General features: G+C 45.9%; 1 gene segment (V, D, J or C); it reads left to right on the plus strand.

Moving 5' to 3' along the window:
• The first annotated feature begins 7,871 nt into the window (after positions 1-7,871).
• LOC121580044 lies at positions 7,872-9,743 on the plus strand. The segment is given in 2 exon segments: positions 7,872-7,905; positions 9,427-9,743. Coding segments are annotated over 2 exon segments (351 nt in total).
• Positions 9,744-17,552: the final 7,809 nt, after the last annotated feature.

Here is a 17,552-nt window from a genome sequence, read left to right on the forward strand (position 1 = left end):
CCAATTGAGAATCTGTGGTATGACTTAAAGATTGCTGTACACCAGCGGAACCCATCCAACTTGAAGGAGCTGGAGAAGTTTTGCCTTGAAGAATGGGCAAAAATCCCAGTGGCTAGATGTGCCAAGCTTATAGAGACATACCCCAAGAGACTTTCAGCTGTAATTGCTGCAAAAGGTGGCTCTACAAAGTATTGACTTTGGGGGGGTGAATAGTTATGCACGCTCAAGTTTTCTGTTTTTTTGTTTTATTTCTTGTTTGTTTCACAAGAAAAAATATTTTGCATCTTCAAAGTGGTAGGCATGTTGTGTAAATCAAATGATACAAACCCCCAAAAAATATATTTTAATTCCAGGTTGTAAGGCAACAAAATAGGAAAAATGCTAACGGGGGTGAATACTTTCACAAGCCACTGTAACTAATTTGCCACATGGTAATGTCACCATGGAAAGCTGAACCTCACTCAAATGCAAACCTGCTAATTAGAAGGTCCTGTACAGTACATCATATTTTCAGCTAGGAACTATCAGGAAATAACACTGATCAATTTTTTTTTACACTTTTACAGTGTTAGTTTCATCAGCTGTTGTAGAATATTATATAAAACACAAGAAAAACTGAATTTTGACTGCACAGAGCCTTTAATGGATTACTGCTGGTTTCACAGCAGTGGAGAGTAAGTGCAGTATTTGACCTGAAAGGACAGCTTTCACTGCAGGAGTCTGAGTCACAGTGATCTGCCCTCTGGATACTGAGAAAATAATAACACATTGTCAAGATCAGATTCCATTTAAGATCAGTTTTCTATAACATAATATGCTTTAGAATTCAACAGCAACTTTAACTTGAAAGCAAATGGCAAGCATCAAGATGAAGGGGTCTATTCAATCCGTATCGCGGAAGTTCAGCATTACAGCGTGATTGGAATTGAAAGGCAATGTTCCTGTGTTTGCGGAGACTGCATTCACGGTAAACGCTGCATATGGGGTGGCAGGTAGCCTAGCGGTTAAGAGGTCGCTAGTTCGAATCCCCGAGCTGACTAGGTGAAAAATCTGCCGATGTTGCCATTACCGACAGCTCTCAGTCATGAAGTGTTAAATCCAAATGTTTATACAGTGCGGGCATATGCATGTTCATGTTTCTACTCTATTTCAGCTTCCAAGTAGGCTCCCATCATTAAGAGTGTATTTTATCCTGCACATGTTAGCATTTATAAGAACAAACAGCAACTTATTACTCTAATATATTTTATATGACAACTTTTATTTCAGATGAAGGGCTCTATTCAATCCGTATTGCTGAAGTTCAGTGCTAAAGCCCAATTGAAATTTAAGGCTTCAGCAATACAGATTGAATACAGCCCTAACTGTCAGTTCACTCATGCTTGGACTCTTATGTACGTTTCTCAAATCAGTTACTGAACACTTCTCTAAACTAATGCTGGTAGGATTCCTCTGGTAGTGATGTCTGTTCTCTGTGACTTTACAATCAGAGATATATCTGAGATAAACAAGGAATATACACAACATGAATCAATATTACTGCTGCTGCGTTTGCTCCTCTCTTTCACATGGACAAAATGGAGGAACACAAATGCTGGATTTAATGTTGAACACTGACTGTTCTGTTCCTAAGAGTATATCTGACACACAGAATAAAGACAAACAAATATATCTGGATTTCAGATACAATTTATATTTTTAGTAATTGTATAAACAGCTAATTTGAAGTGTTTGTTCTACCTTGGAAGATGTTAAAGTGTACTTGTGATTAATGTGATTCTGTATGAGTGATCTACACTGTAACAGCTGCAGCATCACAACACAGAGAGGTTTTTGTACGAGTAGTAATAGGGGTTGTATCACTGTGGTGGACTTTTGGTAGCGGCACCAGACTAGATCTTTCTCTGTCAATTGTATGACTTTATGTTGAGCAATTGTCATGGATTCAGCCGAGGCTGCCCCTCCTCCTTGCTCGGGCAGGCTTCGGCGTTCGTCGTCACCGGAGTACTAGCTGCTACCGATCTATGTTTCTATGTTCGACTTGTTCTGTCTTGATTGGTTACACCTGTTTCCCATTATGTAGTATGGTCTTCCCTATTTAACCCTCTGTCTTACACTGTGTGTTGTGTGTGATTGTTATTGTTATCGGCAGTCGTTAGTGTGCAGGTTATTTCCTCCCTGTGTGGAGATTGTGTATTCTCAGTTTACTTTCTAGTAAAGTACGTTTTCTGATCAGCTCTGAGTCCTGCGTTTGACTTCGCCCACCGCATTTCACTGACACCGTTGACAGAATCACACACCCTACATGGAGTCAGCAGGAGCAGCAGTGCCAGCCGGATCGATGGAGGAACGCGTACAACAACAAGCGGCCATGATCCAGGCTCTCGGCACCGCCATGGAACGTGTGGTTAACACAATGGAGCGATGGGAGAGAGGAGGTCTTCCTATACCTCCTCCGATGACACCACCATCTACCTCGATACGCATCGTTTCACCTCCGGGGTCCAGTGGGATTCGGCTCTCGCTCCCGAGGGCTTATGACGGCACAGCTGCCGGGTGTCAGGGTTTTCTGCTCCAGGTAGAACTCTACCTGGCAACCATCCACCCGGCCCCCTCGGGATACGAGAGCGTGTCCGCCCTCATCTCCTGTCTGTCCGGTAAAGTGCTGGAGTGGGCCAACGCAGAGTGGGGGGGGGGGGGATAGACGCCGCCACTATCAGCTATGCGGAATTCACCCTCCGCTTTAGGGTGGTATTCGATCATCCACCAGAGGGGTGAGCGTCTATTCCACCTCAGACAGGGGAAGAGTAGTGCGCAGGAATTCGCACTGGACTTTCAGACTCTGGCTGCCAACGCGGGATGGAATGAGAGGGCCCTCATCGACCACTACCGATGTAGCTTGAGGGAGGACGTTCGTCGGGAATTGGCCTGCAGGGACACCAACCTAAGCCTGGACCAACTGGTGGACATGTCTATTCGACTAGATAACCTGTTGGCTACCCAGGACGTCCGGATCTGGGGCCGTCCATTCCATCCCCAGCACCTCCGACCCTACCCCTATGGAGCTCGGAGGTGCTGCTATGAGGGAGACCAGTAGAGGGGCCGTCCCCTGCACCAACTGTGGCCGCAGAGGACACACTGCTGGTCGGTGCTGGGGAGGGCCTCCTAGGAGTCGAGGCAGTAGGCAGCGCACTGATGAGCCGTGTCAGGTGAGTAGGCACCCAACTCACCCAGAGCTCCCTGTTGCGCATATGTGTATGAATGTTGTGTTTCCCGAGTTTTCTCCTCAGTCCCAGCATAAGGCGCAAGTAGATTCAGGCGCAGCTGGGAACTTTATTGATCGTCAATGTACCCATAAGTTAGGGATTCCTATTGTGCCAGTCAATGTGCCCTTCCCTATCCATGCCCTAGATAGCCGCCCTTTAGGGTCAGGGTTGATTAGGGAAGTCACAACGCCTCTCAGGATGAAGACGCAGGAGGGTCATGAGGAAATGATTAGTTTGTATCTGATTGATTCTCCTGAGTTTCCCGTGGTGTTGGGGCTTCCCTGGTTAGCTTCTCATGACCCCACTATTTCATGGCAACAGAGGGCTCTCAAGGGATGGTCTGATCAGTGCTTGGGGAGGTGTGTAGGTGTTTCCGTAGGGGCAACTACGGTGGAGAGTCCGAACCAGGTTCCCACCTTGCACATTCCGCCTGAATATGCCGAGTTTGGCTCTCGCCTTCTGTTAAAAAGAAGGCGACTCAATTTACCACCCCATCGACAGGGGGATTGTCGATAAACCTCCAGGTAGGCGCTGCGCTTCCCCGGAGTCACGTGTATCCTCTGTCACAGGAGGAGACGGTGGCTATGGAAACATATGTCACCGAATCTCTGAGACAGGGATACATACGGCCGTCCACTTCCCCTGCGTCATCGAGTTTCTTTTTTGTGAAGAAGGAGGGTGGTGGTTTACGCCCGTGCATTGACTACCGTGGTCTAAATCAGATCACAATAAAATATAGCTATCCACTACCTCTGATTGCTAGTATGACGGAGACATTGCACGGGGCGCGCTTCTTCACTAAATTGGATCTCAGGAGCGCGTACAACCTGGTGCGTATTCGGGAGGAAGATGAGTGGAAGACAGCATTTAGTACCATCTTGGGGCACTATGAGTACTTCGTCATGCCATACGTTCTGATGAATGCGCCTTCAGTCTTCCAATCGTTTGTTGATGAGATTTTCCGGGACCTGCATGGACAGGGTGTAGTGGTGTATATCGATGACATTCTAATATACTCCGCTACACGAGCCGAGCATGTGTCCCTGGTTGTCGGGTGCCCTTGGAGACTGTTGGAGCAGTGACCTGTATGTGAAGGCGGAGAAATGTCTGTTCTTCCAAGAGTCCATCTCCTTCCTGGGACACCGCTTGTCCGCGTCAGGTGTGGAGATGGAGGTTGACCGCGTTTCGGCCGTGCGTAATTGGCAGGCTCCAACCACGGTGAAGGAGGTGCAGCGGTTCTTGGGTTTTGCCAATTACTACCGGAGGTTTATCCGGGGCTTTGGGCAGGTAGCGGCTCCCATCACCTCCTTGCTAAAGGGAGGGCCGGTGCGTCTGCAGTGGTCGGCTGAGGCGGACAGGGCTTTTAGGCATCTGAAGGACCTGTTTACTTCGGGTCCGGTGCTGGCTCATCCGTATCCTTCCTTGGCATTCCAAGTTGAGGTGGATGCGTCCGAGGCTGGGCTCGGTGCTGTACTGTCTCAGCGCTCGGGTACGCCACCAAAACTCTGCCCCTGTGCTTTCTTTTCTAAGAAGCTCAGTCCGGCGGAGCGCAATTATGATGTGGGGGGACCGGGAGCTGTTAGCTGTGGTTCAAGCCCTGAAGGTGTGGAGGCATTGGCTTGAGGGGGGCTAAACACCCTTTTCTCATTTTGACTGACCATCGTAACCTGGAGTACATCCGGGCGGCGAGGAGGTTGAACCCTCGTCAGGCAAGATGGGCTATGTTTTTCACTCGATTTGTGTTTACGCTCACTTACAGACCAGGTTCCCAGAACGCTAAGGCAGACGCCCTGTCCCGACTGTATGACACAGAGGAGAGGTCCATTCAGCCCACTCCCATACTCCCGGCGTCGTGTCTGGTGCCACCGGTGGTGTGGGAGGTTGATGCGGATATCGAGCGGGCGTTACGCACCGAGCCTACTCCCCCCCAGTGTCCGGAGGGTCGGATGTACATGCCGCTCGAGGTTCGTGATCGATTGATCTATTGGGCTCACACGTCACCCTCCTCTGGTCATCCTGGTATCGGTCGGACAGTACACTGTCTTAGTGGGAAGTACTGGTGGCCCACTTTAGCCAAGGACGTGAGGGTTTATGTTTCCTCCTGCTCGGTGTGCGCCCAGTGTAAGGCACCTAGACACCTGCCCAGAGGGAAATTACAACCCCTGCCCGTTCCACAACGGCCGTGGTCTCATCTATCGGTGGACTTTGTCATGGACCTTCCCCCCTCACAGGGGAACACCACGATCTTGGTCATTGTGGATCGGTTTTCGAAGGCCTGCTGTCTCATTCCTATGCCAGGTCTCCCTACAGCCCTACAAACTGCTGACGCCCTGTTTACACATGTCTACCGGCACTACGGGGTACCTGAGGATATAGTGTCAGATCGGGGTCCCCAGTTCACCTCTAGAGTCTGAAGGGCGTTCCTGGAACGTCTGGGGGTCTCAATTAGCCTTACCTCAGGTTTTCACCCCGAGAGAAATGGGCAGGTGGAGAGAGTTAACCAGGATGTGGGAAGGTTTCTGAGGTCCTATTGCCAGGACCAGCAGGGGGAGTGGTCGGGTTATATCCCCTGGGCAGAGATAGCCCAAAACTCACTTCGCCTACCCTCTACTAACCTTACGCCTTTTCAGTGTGTGTTAGGTATCAGCCGGTCCTGGCACCTTGGCATCAGAGCCAGATCGAAGCTCCTGCGGTGGACGCAGTGGTTTGAGGGCGCTGGGAAGAGACCTGGAACGCTGCGCATGCACACCTGCAGCGGGCTATCAGGCGGAAAAAGGGAGCGCGATCGCCACCGCAGGAGGCTCGGTGTATGCACCGGGGATCGGGTCTGGCCCTCGACCTGAAACTCCTCGCCTGCCCTGCAGGAAGCTGGGTTGGGCGGTTTATGGGGCCATTTAGAGTCCTGAGGAGATTGAACGAGGTTTGTTATAGGTTACAACTTCCTATTAATTACCGTATTAACCTCGTTCCATGTGTCTCTCTCAGGCGGTAGTAGCTGGTCCACTCCAGGAGTCTGAGGTACGAGAGGTTCCTCCGCCCCCACTGGATATCGAGGGGCTCCAGCGTACTCGGTCCGTTTCATCTTGGATTCGAGGCGTCGGTGGGGGGCCTGCAGTATCTCTCGGTGGAGTGGGAGTACGGTCCGAGGAACGTGTTGGGTCCCTAGGGGAGGGACATCCTAGATTCCTCCATGTTGAGGGATTTCACCAGAGTCATCCGACCCGCCCGGTCACGGCCCTCCGGGCCGCCCCCGAGGCCGGGGGTCGGCGCACGGCGGAGCGAGCATCAAGGGGGTAAGAGATTCAGCGAGGCTGCCCCCCCCCCTTGCCCTCGGGCAGGCTTGGCGGGCGGGCCACCGGAGTATAGTGCTAGATCAGTTTAGTTGACTTGTTCTGTCTTGATTGGTTACACCTGTATGAGTAGGGTTTCCTATTTAACCCGTCTTACACTCGGTGGGATGATGTTCGGCAGTGTTAGTGTGCAGGTTATTTCCTCCTGTGTGGAGATTGTGTATTCTCAGTTTACTTTAGAAAATTTGTGAACAGCTTGTGTCTGCGTGACGCCACCGCATTTCACTGACGCCGTGACAGTAATTTTTGTTTTTTGTTTTATTACTTTATATTTTATAATAAAATATTTCAAATGAAGAGTATAACATGTATTTGGCAGTATTATATGAGATATGATGTAAAACACAGTCTAAAAAAATTTAATATTCAGCTAGCCAATGGTCAGAGAGTTTTTGTACCAGCAGTATCACTTTTGGTATACTTTTGGTAGTGGCACCAGACTTGATGTTGGAAGTAAGTATTGATGTTTGTCTGATGATTTTTTTTTAAACTCTTCATCTCTATTAAACATTCAAGTTTGAGATATTTTTATTTCAAAAGATTGTTATATATTTTGACTGAGTTTTTCTACAGTTTATTTAATCAAAATGTTAAATTTTGCATGTTTGATTTGTATGATTGCAGACTATATAACTCTTATTCTGGATGATAACTATATTATACACAAAAATATAAAGGGAACACTTAAACAACACAAGTAACTCAATAATACACTTGGAAATCAAACGTCACTTAGGAAGCAACACTGATTGACAATAATTTCACATGCTGTTGTGCAAATGGAATAGACAACAGTGGAAATTATAGGCAATTAGCAAGACACAAAAAGGACTGGTTTTGCAGGTGGGACACAGACCACTTTCAGTTCTATGCTTCCTGGCTGATGTTTTGGTCACTTTTGAATGCTGAGCGGTGCTTTCACTCTAGTGGTAGCATGAGACGGAGTCCACAACCTCACAAGTGGCTCAGGTAGTGCAGCTCATCCAGGATGGCACATCAATGCGAGCTGTGGCAAGAAGGTTTGCTGTGTCTGTCAGCGTAGTGTCCAGAGCATGGAGGCGCTACCAGGAGACAGGCCAGTACATCAGGAGACGTGGAGGAGGCCGTAGGAGGGCAACAACCCAGCAGCAGGGACTGCTACCTCCGCCCTTTGTGCAAGGGAGGAGCAGGAGGAGCACTGCCAGAGCCCTGCAAAATGACCTCCAGCAGGCCACAAATGTGCATGTGTCTGCTCAAACGGGTAGAAACAGACTCCATGAGGGGTGGTATGAGGGGCCTGACGTCCACAGGTGGGGGGTTGTGCTTACAGCCCAACACCCGTGGAGGACGTTTGGCATTTGCCAGAGAACACCAAGAATGGCAAATTCGCCACTGGCGTGATCTTCACAGATGAAAGCATGTTCACACGAGCACGTGACAGACGTGACAGAGTCTGGAGACGCCGTGGACAACGTTCTGCTGCCTGCAACATCCTCCAGCATGACCGGTTTGGCGGTGGGTCAGTCATGGTGTGGGGTGGCATTTTCTTTGGGGGCCGCACAGCCCCCTCCATGTGCTCGCCAGAGGTAGCCTGACTGCCATTAGGTACCGAGATGAGATCCTCAGACCCCTGTGAGAACATATGCTGGTGCGGTTGGTCCTGGGTTCCTCCTAATGCAAGACAATGCTAGACCTCATGTGGCTGGATGGTGTCAGCAGTTCCTGCAAGAGGAAGGCATTGATGCTATGGACTACAGCCCGCCGTCCCTCAGACCTGAATCCAATTGAGCACATCTGGGACATCATGTCTCGCTCCATCCACCAACGCCACGTTGCACCACAGACTGTCCAGGAGTTGGCGGATGCTTTAGTCCAGGTCTGGGAGGAGATCCCTCAGCAGACCATCCGCCACCTCATCAGGAGCATGCCCAGGCGTTGTAGGGATGTCCTACAGGCACGTGGAGGCCACACACACTACTGAGCCTCATTTTGACTTGTTTTAAGGACATTACATCAAAGTTGGATCAGCCTGTAGTGTGGTTTTCCACTTTAATTTTGAGGGTGACTCCAAATCCAGACCTCCATGGGTTGATACATTTGATTTCCATTGATAATTTTTGTGTGATTTTGTTGTCAGCACATTCAACTATGTAAAGAAAAAAGTATTTAATAAGATTATTTCATTCATTCAGATCTAGGATATGTTATTTTAGTGTTCCCTTTATTTTTTTGAGCAGTGTATATTGTTGTAGTCATCATTGCATTGAGTTCATGATAGCCTATACTGTTAATGTGGATTCTGACAAAATACTCTAAATATGAGGTTGTTCTAGTCAGATACATTCCCAAAAAAATATGTGCATGACTAGTAACGGAAAGTTACTAACCCTTCCCACTGGGCACAGATGTCAGTTCAACGTTTGGTTTTGATTTACATTTGGTTGGAGTTGTCAACTAAAGTGAATTCAATGCAAAATCCACGAAAAAAATTACAATGTCATTGAATTTAGGTTAAAAATACGATATCCCCTTAAGTTGATGACTTTTTGCAAATCCAATCAGTTTTCCATGTTGATTAAATGTTATCACATATATTCTTTGGGTTGAAATAACGTGGAGACAACGTTGATTCAATCAGTTTTGCCCAGTAGGTGCATACTTGTATGCTTTCTGCCTGTATACTTTATACTTGTAATCTGCTTTATATCATATTACTGTTTGTGTTTTCTTCACATATTTTAGCAATCTAACTTGTATATTCATATAAAGTTTTAGAAGTAATTTCCAAAGTGCTTTGTTTTGATGTAGTTGATGCATTTTGTTTCTTCCAGGTAACAGTTCCCCTACCCTGACCGTCCTGCCCCCCTCTAGTGAGGAGCTGTCCAGTAAGTCAACAGCCACGCTGACGTGTCTGGCCAACAAGGGCTTCCCCTCAGACTGGACCATGAGCTGGAAAGTGGACGGGACCAGCAAGAAGCAGGAGGCCAGTCCCGGGGTCCAGGAGAAGGACGGTCTGTACAGCTGGAGCAGCACACTGACTCTCACTGCCCAGGAGTGGACCAAGTCAGGAGAGGTGACCTGTGAAGCCCAGCAGAAATCCCAGAGTCCAGTCACCAAGATCCTGAGGAGGGCTGACTGTTCTGGGTAGGACCCCTCTGTCACACATCCCTGTGGAGAGAGGATGATGGTTCCTCTGCTTTGACTTGCTTTGTTCTAAAATCAGTCGTTCTCCGATTTAGTGATCACTCTGGTGTAGACTAACAGGGGGCTTGGCTTGAATTCATGTGTCAATCCATTCTGTAGATTGAGATTTTGTTAGTTTTAGATTTTATGTGATCTGCTTTTATTCACTATCATGTTTGCTTTGATGCTTCGATTATGTGATAATGTATTAAAATACAGATTTCTTTTTGGAATGCAAATTTGTATTGTTTCTATTAATAAACTGGATTATAGATACATTTGTCATATTCTGGAAAAATAAGTATATTCAGTAAAGCTGATGTAGTATCTGAACATCTATAACTTTGGCTGAGGTTTTCATATTGTTGGTTAGATGAACTTTACTCTACTTTGCTGAAACATCTGGAAAGTGTTACTATAGGGGCCCCCTAAAACAGAGGAGATTCGGATATGTGGAGGCCAGGAATTGGTCTATTCAAATCACGCCACCTTATGTTACATAAAGCATAGGATATATATACCATGTTTTAACAAAAGAATGGGAGAGCGATCATATTTGGGATTGGTTTCGTTGCTCTCCAGAATCTGCAGAGTCTGTAAATTGATGCTGAAATCTTTGATATAATAAACCCTTATAATCAAAGTACAGTGTCAGCGGATTTCTTATCAACACATCATCGCAGCATCGTTGTTCGGACACCACACTGATTAATGGTGTCTTTGAAAACTGTCAGGCCTAAATCTCATTCTCACTTAACATCATCATTGACCAGTAATTAATACTATCACAATATAATATGATATAATAGAATATGTTCTATTATTCATCAGGATACTGAGTCCTTGTCAGACCTGTTTGACTTGACTTTACAGTAATAAAAGAAGAACTATCAAACAGTCGACAGATATCTTGCTCTCTCACACGTGTTATAGGCTGTTATTCTAAGGTTAATTTTTTTTTTTATTTGACAAATATTACAAGTGCCACTACTTCAAGATATATAGTAGAGTGATAGTCTTCTCTACCTCCAACACCCTGGGAACAGAGTGAACATCTGGTGACAGTGCTGCTCTATTCTGGGACAAGCAGAACCACCCAGCCCTGTCTATGGAAATCTCAGTTTCACTCCCACAGATACCAGTCTGGTTTCAGTTTCACTGCCCGGACTGGGCCAGATGTGAGTGGGTGGACTAGTTTTACTGTAACCTCTATGGTGGATTCAAGGAGGGGACTTTCTTACACTGAATAAACCACCATGTAATAGATGACATATAAGATGGGTATTACTAAAGACAGGCATTGACAGTTACTGACATGTGGTCTAATGTCTGAGATCCACATCTTTTTCCTTTTCATACAGGGGGGAAGTGGGGGCTGAAATGTTTCTCATTTTAATTAGCAAATGTTTTGACTTCTGCAACTCGGTGGGGTTACTTTTGTAGGTGCACTTAGGTGTCATGACAATTATAGCAATAATCATAAGTCATTTAACAAGGATGATGATGATGACAGAGAACATGTGATCTGAATAATTGCTTTCTAATCATATTGTCACATGCCAGAGTTGATGTCTTCTACTGACTAGTGTTCCATGTCACTGTGTCCCCCTCAGCACCTGCAGTAGGTCCCAGCTGTAGCAGTACAGTCACTGTGCAGTCTGACTGAGGGAGGTTTTTGTACGGCTCTGTATCACTGTGTGAACACATATTTACTATTGGGATAGTGTAAACTCTGACAGTAGTAATCTCCTGCATCTTCAGCCTGGACTCCACTGATGGTCAGAGTGAAGTCCCTCCCAGATCCACTGCCACTGAATCTAGATGGAGTCCCAGACTGAAGGGTGCTTGTATAGTAAATGAGGAGTTTAGGAGCTCCTCCAGGTTTCTGCTGGTACCAAGCTAGACACTGTTTACCTGAACCACCACAATTCCCATACGGATCACTGCTAGTTTTACACCCCAGAGAGACTGTCTGTCCTAGGAGAACAGCATTCACAGCAGGAGTCTGAGTCAAAGTGTACTGCCCTCTGGATTCTGAAAAGAAATACTTCAACCAATTAGCAAGTACCTCCTTTAATACGTCTTATTGTGTAAATGCTATCATAATTTCAGTGTACCAAATAGTTTAACATAAAACCTAGCAAATACAATTCTCACCTTGAAAGCAGAAAGCAAGGGTCCAGATAAACATGGTGATAAAAGTCATGCTTATTGTGGGTTCTGTTGTCATGAATGACAGCTCTCAGTCATGAAGTGTTAAACTCACAGTGCTATAAACACTCCCAGAGCACTGAAGCATGTGCTGTCTATGCAAAGTATCCTCTCTATGCAAATGGTCTTCCGACGATCAATGAACACCATCAATGCTGAGAAAAGGATTTGTTGCAACGGCTATCTCACCGTGTTATCTAAAAATAACGTATGACTAAGCAAAAAGTAGGTGCCTGTGCTTCCAGAATTCTAGTGCTACTTAATGTGGGGCTCCGCTCCAGACAATCTGTTGAGGATAAAAACAGGATTTGGTCTCATGCTCTCTCCAGTGGTTAGAGCTGGTAACAGAAACCTCAGTGTTTCAGTGAACCTAGATAGAGGTTAAAACACATTGAGAGAAAGATATACCACAGTAACAGAGAGGATACAGTATTGACACTTAAGTACCCAAAGCGTAAGGCAATCAAACTCCACTCAAAGGAATTTTATCTAAATTAGTTCACTTGAAAATAGCCCTAAACGCACATTGAGTTTGCTAAAACACAAATGTACATAAAATACACAAATATATACATAATAGCAAGCCTTTTGTTTGGCAAATCATAAAGCAAAGTCAAGATGTTCAGAATGTCATGTGGTTTTTAACAATTCTCGTTAGAGGATTCACTCAAGCCAATCCCTTTAAAAGGTTTCGTTAAGTTCATTGAATAGGTCCCTTTGTCACAACACATATACACTTTCAGTGAAATACATGACAAAAAAACATTCAGATAGTCCATTACACTTAGATTTAAGTACCTACATAAAGGTTAAATACATGTGTCTGATTTCCAACAGAAAGAGTGGGATGGATGTTGAGTCTCTTCAGCAATATCCAACAAAGCAACAGCGCCTCTTTGATAGAATACAGAACTTCTCTGAGAAGAACGCAGGAGACAGGAGAGACACAGGTCATTGCACCTCTTTTCCAGAATTCATTGTTGAGTCATTGTAGCTTTCCTGTGGAGCTACAAAACTGTCTTCAGATGATCCTTAATGCTTCCTCGTCGTCAGATTGGAATAATACTCAGGTCCAGCTGCGTCGCCCTTGTCTGGCACTGCTCTGCTGTTTTCATGAAACCCTGGTCAGCCATCATTTGGGAGATATCTGTATACATGTGTTCCAGTTCAGTGTTTCCCCTCAGGTCCTCTTGGATTCTGTCACTGCCCCATATGTCGAGGAGGGCTTCAGTCTCCTCAATGCTCCAGGGGAGATCTAGTTCTCATGGTGATGGACAGCCAAAATACAACAACACGTAAACAAAGGCCCAACGATGATAGTATAATGTAAAAACAGCATTTACTGTACAGAGATTAGGAGATTGTTTCTGTTACCTGTTCCGTGGACTTGGCCACCTGGGACCTCTCCCATGTCTGTGGCGCCATTCGATTCCTCAGCCAGAGAGTCACAGGATAGATGCTTGTTCCCGAATATTTACACAAACTGATCGTAGAACTTGCACTCCACATTTTCTCCTCCACTCCTGGGAAAATATAACATTTCTTATTCCTCAAATCTGGTTAGTTTATGAGCTTTGCTTTACTAACATGAGCATGGCAAACCTCTGACCATGAATACAAAACTGTTCCATCAGTATGGCATCTTCATAATCAATTTGCAATTATAAATAGTGGTTATCAACTTCATATCCATATCTTATCCCCCATGGCTTACTGTTTGCTCTCGCAGAACTGGAGGAAGTTGGCCTTTAGCCGCTTCACTCTAGACTGGCACTGTTCAGCTGTCCTCAGGAAGCCCTGGTTGGCCATGGCCTGAGAGATCTCGGTGAAAATGTGTTTTTGGTGCAGCCCTTTAAATCCTCCTGGACCTCATCACTCCCCCAGACCTCATCACTCCCCTCATCACTCCCCCAGGGGATGTTGGTAGAGCATGGCGTTTGCAACGCCAGGGTTGTGGGTTCGATTCCCACGGGGGGGCAGTATGAAAAAATAAAAAAATATGATGTATGCACTCACTAACTGTAAGTCGCTCTGGATAAGAGCGTCTGCTAAATGACTAAAATGTAAAATGTAAATGTAAACCGAGGAGGACCTGGGTCTCACTGTCGCTCCAGGGGAACTTGGAGCCGTCAGTTGAATGACGGCTAGCTGAAGACAAAGACACCCAATTAACACATTATTTATAGTGGGAAGGGGTTTAGGTCAGTTGAAATAAGACAACTCACAGAACGTTTCAAGGTATCGTATGGCTTTGCTTTACCTTTCCTTTGGTCAACTGTAGTGTATTGAGATTATGATGGTGTTAAATGTTTTTTAAGTGGAACTGAAAGAATGTTGATTTTAGTATCAAGAGGGAATGTTTTAGTGTAACGCCACATACAACAGACAGGAAGTGTGTTGTAGACAGGGGAGACTGGTGATTGGCCAGAAGAGGGAGCATCTTTTTGCATTGTTTATAAATAGGGGCTAGACTACAGAAAGGGCAGAGCGGCCATTCTGAGGCGTCGCTCTCCGGGTGTCATGTCACCTGTCACTTATGCTAAAGCTTGTGATCTGAATAAACCTTATGATCAAAGATTCAGTATGAGCGGACTCCTTTGTTTATCAGCAATAATTGCCACCACTCACTCGATACGACACAATCTCAAGTGTAGACTCGCAGACAGCAGCTTCCTCATGTCTAACGAATCTTCGGCCAAACTGTCGAAGTTGAGCTCCTTCGATAAAATCTCCTCCATCTGGTCATAGAACTTACACTCCCTTGTGGGGAAACGAAAGATTAGACATATGGTTCAGAGGGAATTTCAGTTGGATCATCATATCCTCTGACCATATGTACAATGTAACAATACCAGTGATAAAAACAAGACCGCAATTACATAGTTTATTAATGAGATGAAATTGAGTAAAGCATTGATTTGATGAAGTAAAGATATCGCATCTCAATTTATATCCGATGTTGTAGTGTAATTTATAAAGTCAATAACTAGACATAAAATAGTAGTTATGAATCCTTTGCACTCACTTGTCATGGTGGAAGCTGGCCTTGAGTCATTTGATGCGTGTGGCACTGCTCAGCCGTCCCTATGAACCCCTGGTTCATCATCCTCCGTGAGATATACTCAAACACGTGTCTGTTCTTCAAGCAGCCGCGGAGGGAGAGCTGCACGTGGTCCTCACCCCAGACCCCCAGCAGAGCCTGGGTCTCCCGATCGGACCAGGGCATCTTTCTGCTGAACTCTGTCACAGCGTAACTGGCTGAGCCCTGGCCTTAAAACATATATATTTGTTTTTGGTAGGCTTTAGGTGGCTACTAAGTACAGTCGTGGTCAAAAGTTTTGAGAATGACACAAATATTAATTTTCACAAAGTCTGCTGCCTCAGTTTTTATGATGGCAATTTGCATATACTCCAGAATGTTATGAAGAGTGATCAGATGAATTGCAATTAATTGCAAAGTCCCTCTTTGCCATGAAAATGAACTTAATCCCCAAAAAACATTTCCACTGCATTTCAGCCCTGCCACAAAAGGACCAGCTGACATCATGTCAGTGATTCTCTCGTTAACACAGGTGAGAGTGTTGTCGAGGACAAGGCTGGAGAAAGTCCAGCAAGCTCCAGGACCGTCTCCTAAAGTTGATTCAGCTGCGGGATCGGGGCACCACCAGTGCAGAGCTTGCTCAGGAATGGCAGCAGGCAGGTGTGAGTGCATCTGCACGCACAGTGAGGCTTAAGCGAACTTTTGGAGGATGGCCTGGTGTCTAGAAGGGCAGCAAAGAAGCCACTTCTTCCAGGAAAACATCGAGTGACAGACTGATATTCTGCAATGGTACAGGGATTGGACTGCTGAGGACTGGGGTAAAGTCATTTCTCTGATGAATCCCCTTTCCGATTGTTTGGGAATCCGAATAAAGCTTGTCCGGAGAAGACAAGGTGTGAGCGCTACCATCAGTCCCTGTGTCATGCCAACAGTAAAGCATCCTGAGACCATTCATGTGTGGGGTTGCTTCTCAGCCAAGGGAGTGGGCTCACTCACAATTTTGCCTAAGAACACAGCCATGAATAAAGAATGGTACCAACACATCCTCCGAGAGCAACTTCTCCCAACAATCCAAGAACAGTTTGGTGACGAACAATGCCTTTTCCAGCATGATGGAGCACCTTGCCATAAGGCAAAAAGTGATAACTAAGTGGCTCGGGAACAAAACATCGACATTTTGGGTCCATGGCCAGGAAACTCCCCAGACCTTAATCCCATTGAGAACTTGTGTGGTCAATCCCTCAAGAGGCGGGTGGACAAACAAAATCCACAAATTCTGACAACCCCAAGCATTGATTACGTAAGAATGGGTTGCCATCAGTCAGGATGTGGCCCAGAAGTTAATTGACAGCATGCCAGGGCAGATTGCAGAGGTCTTGAAAAAGAATGGTCAACACTGCAAATATTGACTCTTTGCATGAACTTAATGTAATTGTCAATAAAAGCCTTTGACACTTATGGCATGCCTGTAATTATACTTCAGTATACCATAGTAACATCTGAAAAAAATATCTAAAAACACTGAAGCAGCAAACTTTGTGAAGACCAATACTTGTGTCATTCTCATAACTTTTGACCACGACTGTATATTTTTAGAAGATTGATTATGACTAGGGTCCTGATTTGACCTGACCAGGACAAACAACTGTTGGCACTGACACAGGATACATGTTTCCTGATCTGCTTCCTCAGTGGGATCTGGATTGAAGTCATCACACAAATCAACAATCTCTGCTTCGGGGGAGAGAGTGTCGTTGCCTAGCACCGGCTCCAGGAACCTGAAGTATCTGAAAAGTAAGGGCTCCCCTCCGTCTCTGTAGGTACGATCAGAGGTAGAGGGAGTTGGAGAACAGTGGGAGGTGAAGGATTAATTTGTAACAGGTCCCAATTTAGGCATCAAGACTCACCTTACCCACAGATTAATCTGTGCTTTCCACTTACTTCCTGCTGTGGAGACACCGTCGGTAGGTTTTCCTCAGCCGCTTAACCCTCGAGTGGCACTGCTCAGCCATTTTTAAGTGCCCCATGGCGGCCGGCTTCTTCGATATGTCAGCGAAAATGTGCCCGTTGCAGACACAACCTCGGAGGCTTGTCTGGACCTCCTCGTTCCCCCACAGCTTAATGAGGGCCAGCGTCTCTGGCTCCGACCACGGGGTGTATCTCATCTCATCAGCACCTGCTCCGGGAGACATATACATTGTAAACCTCCAGATCTTTAGGTACGCCCTGCTGATTGGATTGACTGAGTCTACAGTGTAAACATATAACCGTCTGTACTATCACTGTACCGTGTGTCCTGGTCTACTGTTTGATCGTTCTTTCACTCGTACTCATCAATGGAGACGCGCTTCCTTGCCCAAGTATTCGCCTCCAACTGATTGTAGAACTCAGTATTCCACTCCCTTTCTTCCCACATCTGAGAATAGCAGACAGAAAAGGGAAGCCATTTTGAAATAAAAAAATGTGGGTCGAAAATGTTTTGGGATGCAGTGTTCTGGCCTATGGGTTAGATTAGAGTACACT

The sequence above is a fragment of the Coregonus clupeaformis genome, chromosome 28 (assembly GCF_020615455.1).
Source record: "Coregonus clupeaformis isolate EN_2021a chromosome 28, ASM2061545v1, whole genome shotgun sequence".
Taxonomy (NCBI): domain Eukaryota; kingdom Metazoa; phylum Chordata; class Actinopteri; order Salmoniformes; family Salmonidae; genus Coregonus; species Coregonus clupeaformis.